The following is a 10,707-nucleotide window of genomic DNA, read 5'->3' on the forward strand; positions in this document are numbered from 1 at the left end:
TCTTATATTAATTAATAGTATAAAAATATTCATAGTGATATCATTAAAATGTTTTCTTTTTTTATTTTAATGAAATTTTTTTGTCATAAATCTTCAACATACCTAACCGTTGTTAGTTATTGAAAACAATGCTATTCCTCTTCTCTCTAATAGTAAAAATAACTGCACTCCAAATAACTTTCTGATGATGGAAAACTTTATCACTTTAGTATATGAAAATAAGATAATTTAAAATAAATTTTCATATTGTGACTTTATTCTCCAAATTTATCTATTCATTATTATTTTATTATTTAAAAATATATTAATATTATCTCCTAAATCAAATAACTTTTTAAATTTTAGATTAAAGTGGATGATAATTACACTTTCAAGATTTTTTTTTTAATTTGATTATTTTCATATTGATGACCAGATTAACAATTTGCTAAAACAAATGAAGATTTGCAAATTATGACCGCATCAATTTTGTTTTAAACTTGTCACCACCTTATTAAAAGCCGTTTAACAAAATTTAATTAATCAGTTCCAGATATCTCTCGGCATTCGGCAACCCAATCCAAATCCGCAGCAGAAGCTCCGTGTGTCAGTTGAAATCGAGTTGTCAAACGTCGACCTCCCCGTGCGCACTACGCACCGCGGGTACTTTACCGGCAACGCCTCTACTTTTCAAAATCACATCCAAATAATAAATTTAAAATCAATAATAAATAAAAGTAGCAGCACTAGTATTTGAATTTAAGAATTCAGCGAAAAAATATTTAAATATAAAAGAATAAATATTTGAATTTTTTCTAAAAAATATAATACAATATTACAATTTAATTTTAAAAGATAAAAAATATAAATTTAAATCCCAACATAAAAATAGTGATAAATTAAAACCAATTTAATATTAAATTATAAAATTTAAAAGTCAATTTGTTATTAGATTATTGGACTAAATTGACATATTTCTTACACGCTCAAAAATTAAAATTGTTTTTTTCTTTATAACAATTCATCAGCGTTTCATAGTTAGAATTATAAATTAGGTTATTTATCCAATTTGAATTTAAAAATAAAATAAAATAGAAAACCAAAATCAATATTCTTAATTTCCCCTCCAATTTCTGTTTTTGGTGCTCTTTGTTGTCTCTTCTCGTTTTCTCTCTCCTCCCTCGAAGCTCAGCTCAGCTCCAGCTTGGAGGGTCCATGGTCCACTTTCTGGATCTCACCGTCACCCCCACAACACCTTCTTCTTCCTAATGCTCCTTCTTCATTCTTTCTCCTTCCCCGTGACTCACCCGCACGGGAAGATATCACTCGCTCCCCATCCCTTCCATTTCGATCTCCATTCTCCCTGACACTCCTCTCTCTGTATCCGAGTTCTAGGGTTTTGGGGATAGAAAGCATAAAACACGTACACGACGTCGTTTGATTTGAGGGCGGCGCAAGATGCCGGGGCACCGCTCGAAGTCGGAGAAGCACGACGTCGACGGCGGCGGCGGTGAGAAGCAGCTCCGGCGGGACCCCTACGAGGTCCTCGGCGTCTCGCGCAACTCCACGGATCAGGAAATCAAAACCGCGTACCGCAAAATGGCGCTCAAGTGCGTTTCGATTCCCTTCTCGCTGTGTTGCTTTGTGTTTTTTTTTTTTTTTTGAATTTGCGGTGTTGATGCTTTTGACTGTGTTGAAGAATGAAGGTAGTACTGGAATCTCTGCTGTCATATATTGGATTGAGTTTTTTTTAATATTGAGATTAATGTGTTTGAATAATGTTTTTCTTCTTTCAATCATTCATGTAGCTGATGCTAAATGTGACTTACGAAAAGAAAATGTTTTTGACACACAGCTGCAACAGAAAAATCCCTTACCAAACCTCTGTCTTGCTTTTTCTTTTTTCTTTTCAAAATTATATATAAATTTATATACTATAATCTATTGTAGTCAAGGTTTTAGAAAATGGTCTGCGATTGTGATTTCGGCATCTGCAATGTTAAGGATTGAGATGAAACCGCGACAGCAATTTAAAACCTTGATTGTAGTGTAGATGATTGGCGAAAGTAGTCTTCTGTAGTGGCTGAGAGTTGATAGAAGTAGTGAATGCTAGGAAATATTTATGCTCAATTGTACTATGTGTTAAATGATGTCTGCTTGGTGATCTTTGAATATATAATTCTATTATACGTGGAAGAAAAAAGGTTGTTTTATGCTTTTATTTATTGTGGAAATGATTTTGTTGTTGGAATCAATTTTAGATGATATAGGTGTTATGTCAACCAGAGAATGGAAAGAGAAGAGGCTGTTAAAATTCATAGAGTAGAGCTTTGGAAAAGACTCAGTCTTTGGCTTCATTTGATTTTAGGCAGAGAACCTGAATGTTTTTCGTTTTTCATACTTGCTCATTGTTCTTCTAGTTAAGCCCAAATAACCCTCCTAAAATAATGTAGGAAGGAAGCCTCTGAATCACTTATCATGTCATCATGCATCTGATACAGGCGCATAACAGCTTACAGTAAAACTTAATGTATTAAAGGTGTTTTACTTTAATGAATTAGTAGTTTAGTGCTCTTTCAGGTGCTCCTGGCTACTCTAATTGGCTGTTCTTCCTGTCTTATTTTCACCCGAAGTTCTGAACAGGGTTGGTTAATTTATTAATTAGCTAAATCTATTTCATTTCAGATATCATCCGGACAAGAATGCTAATGATCCTAAAGCAGCTGATATGTTTAAAGAGGTTACCTTCTCTTATAATATCCTGTCAGATCCTGATAAACGGCGTCAATACGACTCAGCTGGCTTTGAGGTAATATAAGATTTGTTATTATTACGAATCATTAAGACTTTACAAGGGTCATCAATCCTTCTGATTTGCCTTTTTCATTGCTTTTTGAATAGTCCACCAATTTTGTACTCAAACTTTCTTCCTGAAAAATGTAGTCTTGACTCTTGAACCTCTTCACATGGATCATCAGTAATGAACTATGTCATGTTTGTGTGTAGGCTGTTGAATCAGACAACCAAGAGTTGGAGTTAGATCTTTCAAGTCTGGGTGCTGTCAATACAATGTTTGCAGCACTTTTTAGGTAGCAAGATTGAATGTGCTTCTCTTCCTCTCACTTTCAAGTCCTTTTCTTTTGTTGAATGCTTAATACATTGCTGGTTATTTCCTTGTGTTTTTAAATTCTTTCATTGTTTCCCCTCCTTTTCATCATTTACTTTCTCCATGACAGTAAACTTGGTGTGCCAATTAAGACAACTGTATCTGCCACAGTTTTGGAAGAGGCACTCAATGGTTTGGTGACCATTCGTCCACTGCCATTGGGACATAATATATCTAAAAGGGTGAGCTTTTTTTATTTTTTTATTAATTCATTGATCCCTTTTTAGTCATAATTTTCTTTCATTTATTTTTGTTTTGGTGCCTTCATCTTACAGGTTGAGAAGCAATGTGCACACTTCTATTCAGTTACAATAACAGAAGAGGAAGCACGAGCTGGATTTGTTTGTCGAGTACATTCGTCAGACAAAAGCAAGTTCAAGGTTGGAATTTTAATCTGTCATTCAATAAAGATAGCATAATGCATACTGGTTATGTTCAACCGGATGATTTTAAGATTTATGTTTTTGCCTTATAATACTGATTTCTTCATAGAATTCTCTTAAAATATTTGATTTCTTGTAAGATTAGTTTTTTGGGAGTGGATGTTCTTGAAACATCAACAGTTCATTTAAGAAAATTAAAGAAAAATTGGAACTTGAATCATAATGCTATCCAAGAATTTCAATCTTTTCTCAGTGCAACTACAAGACTAATTAGTTTTTGAAGATGTTTCTAATTTAGTGCATTTTATAAAGCTGAGGTTTACTTGAGATTCTAAGATGCACTCAATTAGCAAGGTCTGATTGATTCTATTTCACTATACTGATTTGTTCTTAAGTAACTTTGAACTTGAACTTGAACTCGAACTCTTAGCAAAATAATTCTGTTTCTTGCAAAATAGTGATCTATCCCTTGGTTGTGTAATTTATTTTTGTTCTCTGTTTTTACAGTTTCAGAAATGTTCTCTTTTCCTTGTATATTGTAAAACATTGATGTGTGCGTTTATACTATTATTCTAGTGATTTTCATTTAACTTTTATATTTAAAAACATTAATCTGTTAGGTTTATAAAATGATGTTTTTGTATGGTGTTTAATACTTTGATTATCTTTCCACAGTTATTGTATTTCGATCAGGAAGACAACAGTGGTTTAAGTCTTGCACTCCAGGTATTATACATTTTCTCCTGTATATGTGTGAACACAATGATTTTCTTTTTCCCAGAGGAATTAATTATTTATGTAGTGTTTATTCATTGGATGTTAATGGCTCTCTGGTAATTATTTCATATTCATACTTTTTTTTTGCATATTTTGACTTATGAACATTCTATGATGTTAATACATTACTAATTGTTGTTGTAGGAAGACAGTGCAAAAACAGGGAAGGTTACCTCTGCTGGGATGTATTTTCTTGGGTTTCCTGTTTATCGATTAGATCAAACAATGAACTCTGTGAGTATCTACTGTAATAGAATAGTACTCAATTTAAATTTTTGTCTATCTATTTTCATTTTAAAATTTGGTTGCTGTATTATTTCTCGCAGATAGCTGCTGCTAAGGATCCAGATACATCATTTTTCAGAAAGCTAGACGGGTTTCAGCCCTGTGAATTAACAGAATTGAAGGCTGGTACCCATGTATTTGCTGTTTATGGTAAATGCTTACTTTTATATCCAATTGGCTAGTGCTTCTTGTTTTTTGTAATTATGCTTTGTAGGGATTGACTGTCAAATTTCTTCTAGGTGACAACTTTTTCAAAAGTGCCAATTATACAATAGAAGCCCTGTGTGCTGCACCCTTTAGTGAAGAAAAAGAAAATTTAAGAAACATAGAAGCTCAAATTTTGTCTAAAAGGGCAGAAATATCAAAGTTTGAGGCAGAATATCGAGAGGTGTGCACTTTGATACAAGCAACTGTATGGTTATAACTACATTACTTTTCATCAGTTCTCATGCTGGGTCTTTGTAGGTTCTGGCACAATTCTCAGAGATGACAAATAGATATGCACATGAAATGCAAGCAGTGAGTTTTATATTTCAATGGTTTCTACCCCCCTTCCGGGTCTATAAAATTCGTTAAATGGAAGCCACTGAATTTGTGCTATTTACTCTTGTGTAGATTGATGAGCTACTGAAGAATAGAAATGAAATACAGGCATCATACACCAGTGCTCCTTTAAAACGAACTACAAGTAGGAGCAGAAGTAAAAATTCTTCCAAGGAGGCAAAAGAAGATGGCCAAGCAAAGGAAAAGAGGAGTACAAGAGAACGGCCAAAGAAGAAGAAATGGTATAACCTTCACTTAAGAGTTGATAAGAGAAAGGCTTGCTAAGGTGAGAATTGGACAATTAAGTTCTTCTGTCACTCATGTATTGATATAAGTAATGAATTGTTTTATTATTTGGTTGTCAACTCTGAATTCCACGGTAAAATTATTACCAGTTTATCTGCACCCTTTTGATTGTTTAGCACTTGTGCAAGTTAATAGGAAGGCTTTGCTAAAGCAACAACAACCAAATGAAGTGGAAGGTTTCGTTTATGTCTGTCACTCAAGCATGTCAAAAATGACAAGTCCTCATTGTTTATGTATAATCCCCCTTCTCCCCTTTTTTATTTGTCTCTCGGTAGCTCATTTTCAGAATTCGTACTTGTAAATTGTTTGATTTATTGAGGAAGCACGATTAACTCTCTGCGCGGGCTGTAATTTTTTGTTTACAAGTAATGGCAAAGTATTGGAGGATAGTAGGGTCAGGTAATTTCCTGCTTAATGGTACTTTAAATTTTCTAAATTTTACTAGCTGGAATTGGGCTAAATCTAATTATTGCAGCATACCATTTAACCTATAACCTTGTATAGTTGTATCTCTCGCGTTAGCCGTTTATTTTAATTTACTTTTTGCCCCTGCCATCTCCAATTGGCATAATGATTCATCTCTTATACTTAAGAATCATTCGATTCTTTCTTAGAACCTTGGCTTTTGCTAGAAATTATACTTGCTAGTACAATGATTGGCAGCAGATGCCTATGTATTTTTGTTATTTTATTTATTCATTGTCGTTAATTTTGGTGGTTTTGATACCCAAAAGATAGATTGAATTAAATATCGGCCCCTCTTATCTCAGCATTGCAAACATCTAATGATGTCTCTAGATGACAAAATATACAGCTAACATTGCGAATATCAATGCTTCCGTTTAGCCATTGTAAAATTGCGACAAAGTAGAGAGATGTTAGTCTAACTAAACGTTCAAGTTTAAGCTTGGCTTTACGGTACTGATAATGATACATTATCATAATGATTATTTAAAAAATTATTGCAACCAAGTGGTTGTTAATAATAGCCAAATGTGGTGTAGAATCAACCTAATTGGATGCAACAATAAAAAAAATGTGTTTTGTTATTTGGACACCGTATTTAATACTTGAATAAGGATGCAGCCAAACTGGATGCGACACCTAAAAAGAGACTTAATACTACTGTCCCCGCTACAAAGAGCCAGATTATTAGCTGGCTAGGTTTTTCTTAATTGTTCCCATTTGTTGTTTCAATTTCAAATTTAAAGAGGGGCCGTTAAACGTAATGTAACTTGTATTTTTTTTTAATAAACTATGTTAGAAGAACTAAGAAATGCTCTATACTAGTAATAATTTTCCTTTGGATAAAATAGTTATCAAAATTTCTTATTATATGTTTTTTAATGTCTACTCCACTATAAATATTTTTTTTTTTTACTGAATACTCCACTATAAATACATATCAGTTCTTTATTTTAACTCAAGATAAATGCGTAAATTAACTAAAAATATCGGTAAAAAATAAGGTTATAATTAACAAAGAAGTTATCTTAAACTTTAAAATTGTCCTACTAAAAGTAACCAATGATGATTTTTTGATGAAAATTAGTTATAGGTAAAACTAGTGAAAATTTGATAATTAATTACATGGCAGCAAAAAGAAAATTATAGTGATTTTTAATTGGTTGGCAATAAAAATGTGTCAAAATTAAACTCATGGAAGATTCTTTGCTTTTTTGCATCGGCTCAAACTATATATGTAATCGGAATTTTTGCGGGCTACAAACACGAAAAAATGTTCTTTTGGTCTTTGAGCCAGACACTAAATTCTCTGGCATTGTTGGCTTGTTGCCACCAGGAAGTCCTTTAAATAATTGTCATGTACAGAAATTGAGCTTCAGGCTCGTGTGACTTCCTTATCACACTGACCTAATTAACCCATGTTGGTAAGGAGGAAGTTTATTTGAATGTACTACAAATTAAGGTGATATTATAAATATTCTTTTATCATGCAAAAGGCCATACCCCAATGCTATGAAATTGGAGGGATGGATTTCAATATTAATCCAGAGGTGAAATTCTTCTTTGTATTTTTTAAACCTTTTGACAATTGGCAAAGTGAGGAATGATAATTACATTCACATGCAATCTCCCTCCACCATGTAAACCAAAAATGAAAATTACAATTAACCAAATCCAAGTTATTTGTATAGATATAGCGCAGTGGCTATCAAGATAAAGATTTGTATTATTACATGAGTATAGCTTCAAGTACTCAACACAAACTTAATACATTAATACAACCCAACATAGACACAACACATGCCCACTTAAACGAGAACATAAAAAATAGGAAGCCAACACAACAATCTTTATTATAAAAAAGGTAGTTAATTAAATTCTCTCTTTGGCTGCAAGAAAGGCAAGCATAAAGGGAAAGAGAATAGTTATGATTGCAGGATAAGTAAGAGAAGCATTGGAATGTGGTGCTGGACCCATAGGCATGTCCTTAGGCATGTCAGAGCCATAGTTACCACCATCTCCATATTGAGCAGTAACCACCACAAACAAAACCAAAACACAAGCTGAGAACACAGTGAACTTGAGTGGTGAAGCCATATCGAACTAATTAAGGTACCCTTTTTGCTGATTGTTCTTGCTGATTGCACTTGAAGATTTGTTATGTTTTTTTGGATATAAATAGTGAACAATTGAGGGTGGTGCACTGCTTCGGCCAGTTGGTTATGAACAAAGGTGGTCTTGGACTTGGCTCCTGTTGTTTCTTGTTTATGTTGAAAAGTATATAATCGATGAATTATAAAATGAATTCAACAAAGGGGTGCTTTGTTTTAATCGTTATGCATTTCTCATCGTGATGATGATTGATTGGTGTGTACATTATAATGTTGCAAGGTAATTGCATCTTCCCTAGCATGTATGGACACATAGTGGCAAATTTATGAAAGGGGATTAGTTTTAAAAACTAATTATCAAAGAGGGTCTCTTTTTAAACAATTTATAATGAGGGTCTGTTTTTATGGGTGTCGTCTGGTGCCGCCATTGAAGATGGCGAGAAAGCTTGGTACGTGGAGGGTGCCGCTCGTGCTACTGGCGGGACCCATCCACGCCGGATGTGCCGCCGGTAACTCCAGCGGAACACACCTTGCTATAATTTTCTTTTCTTTTCTTGAAAATATACTAATATCTTACGTTGTATCAAATGTTAACATATTTCATTAGATATTAATGAAAAATAATAAATAAAATTGTTTTTATTGAAATTATGATAAAATGTGTTAATAACATTTAATATTATATTTCTAAAATATTTTTTATTTCTAATTTCTTAATATCTTTACGCACAGTAATTAACAATCTAAAATGCTCCAATAAATAAATCACACACGCTCCTACTACGAAAAGAAACCACATGCAACCTAAGGCATAACTTTAAAGTTGCGAATATTGATCCTAGCACTTCTATTTAATGCTAACACTAATCAAATATATGAAACTTTAAATGTGCAGATCATATAGTAATAAGAAAAGGAAGCTTTTAATGTGAAATAATAATGAATATTTACGGGGTCAAAAGGGAACCCAGCTCTGCTCGCAGTACACAAGAAAACTAATATATTAATCATTTCAACACAAATATAGAGAACAGAAACATCAAAGAAGCTGATTAAGTACCCATTCCGCTGGAGTTACTGGCGGCACATCCAACGTGGATGTGTCCCGCCAGTAGTACAAGCGACACCCTCCACGTATCAAGCTTTCTCGCCATAGCACGGGTGGCATCCTCCACTTTAAAATTAACTACCCATCCCGCTGGAGCTGGCGGCACATCCGACGTGGATGTGTCCCGCCAGTAGTACAAGCGGCACCCTCCACGTATCAAGCTTTCTCGTCATTTTCAATGGCGGCACTAGACGGAACCCATAAAAAAACAGACCCTCATTGTAAATTGTTTAAAAAGAAACCCTCTTTAGTAATTAGTTTTTAAAACTAACCCTCTTTCGTAAATTTGCCACACATAGTATAGATGATGACCCGAATAAAATAATTAAGCAGGCACCAGTGCACCGTTTTCATGAGATTGATACTATGGAGGCCCAATCATAATATACCAGCCATTGTGAAGCCCAAACATGTATGTGTGACCTCTAGCCAGAAGAGAGACCTAGATACCCTAAGCAAATGGAGGCAATTGCTTCCCACACTTCCTATTTTGTTCCTGCACCTTCAAAAAGACCCAAACAGACCAAAATGCCCCTCCACCCAACTCCCAACACCACGGCTACACACAAACACCACCATCCAACATCACTGTTGATGACTCTGGTGCAAGGTGTAAATTTTCCCTTATGCTACAAGGAAAAACATATAAGGCTCAAGTTTGCAAGATACAAATAAGAGGAACGCGCTAAGGTGAAATCATTAAATAGTTCCATCTCTAATTTCATGTTTAATAAGAGTTTAACATTGCGTGTTGTCTTCCAATTATTAAGTACATGAAAATTCAAAATCACTATGTATTCTCATATGAGAATTATAAGGTTAATTTGGTGGTAAAGGAAAAAGAAAAAAGAAAGAGAGATCATTGGTTTAAATTTTTCTGTTAACTTAAAGCTGATATTTGCCGATAAAATAAAAATTATATTCTCATACGAACAGTGAAAAATACTGTGTGTATTATATCATCCAGAAGGCTGCTTATTAATACAAAGATCAAACCAACATACAAGAGTAATAAGGCCAAAATGTAAATGGCATGTATCAAGAATAAAATTAACAAGCACAAAGAAAACAAGATGCTGTTAAGACAAACTGAAAGTTTTCAAAGCCTCTCTCTCTCCCAATGAGAAGTGTAAGCAGAAGGGGAAAGAGTCCACCAATCATTGCATGATTTTTTAGGCTGCTTGCATGATTAGAAGGTGGTTCTGCTGGAACCATGTGATCATGCCACTCGTGAGCAGCTACAACTGCAACCGAAACAATGAAAAGAGCTATGAAGAATGTGAATTTGACTCGTGAAGCCATGCTTAATTGCAATGCCCTCTATCAGATGATTGAAGGTATAAAATTCCTTAGTTGCTTCTGGCTTGAACATAATTGGTTTAAATGGGCTATATATGTTATATAGTAATGGCCAGTTGACTTTTACAATTCAAGAGATGTCACTACTAGATGTTTATATTTTGTGTAATAATACTTGATCTTTATATATTTCTCCTTGTATGATCTTAAATATTTTCAACGAAAGTACCCCATGCTATTAATAGCTCTTTAATATTTTATCTGTTTACTATACTTTTACAGTTG

The 10,707-nt window shown here is 33.9% G+C and overlaps 1 protein-coding gene across 2 annotated transcripts; it reads left to right on the forward strand.

Annotated features, from left to right (window-relative positions):
• Positions 1-1,089: 1,089 nt before the first annotated feature.
• On the forward strand, positions 1,090-5,854 carry LOC114379791 (chaperone protein dnaJ 16-like). Of its 2 annotated transcripts, none has more exons than XM_028338523.1 (12): positions 1,090-1,589; positions 2,665-2,788; positions 2,986-3,068; positions 3,216-3,327; positions 3,421-3,525; positions 4,204-4,254; positions 4,450-4,539; positions 4,632-4,740; positions 4,830-4,978; positions 5,056-5,109; positions 5,206-5,419; positions 5,568-5,854. In XM_028338523.1, exons 1-11 carry the CDS (start codon positions 1,438-1,440, stop codon positions 5,416-5,418), a joined length of 1,242 nt encoding a protein of 413 aa, XP_028194324.1. In that variant the 5' UTR covers positions 1,090-1,437; the 3' UTR covers position 5,419; positions 5,568-5,854. The 2 variants fall into 2 exon arrangements, with proteins under 2 accessions (XP_028194324.1, XP_028194314.1); XM_028338513.1 differs by having other exon boundaries at positions 5,575-5,854.
• The last annotated feature ends 4,853 nt before the right edge of the window (positions 5,855-10,707 follow it).

Source organism: Glycine soja, chromosome 2 (assembly GCF_004193775.1).
Source record: "Glycine soja cultivar W05 chromosome 2, ASM419377v2, whole genome shotgun sequence".
Taxonomy (NCBI): domain Eukaryota; kingdom Viridiplantae; phylum Streptophyta; class Magnoliopsida; order Fabales; family Fabaceae; genus Glycine; species Glycine soja.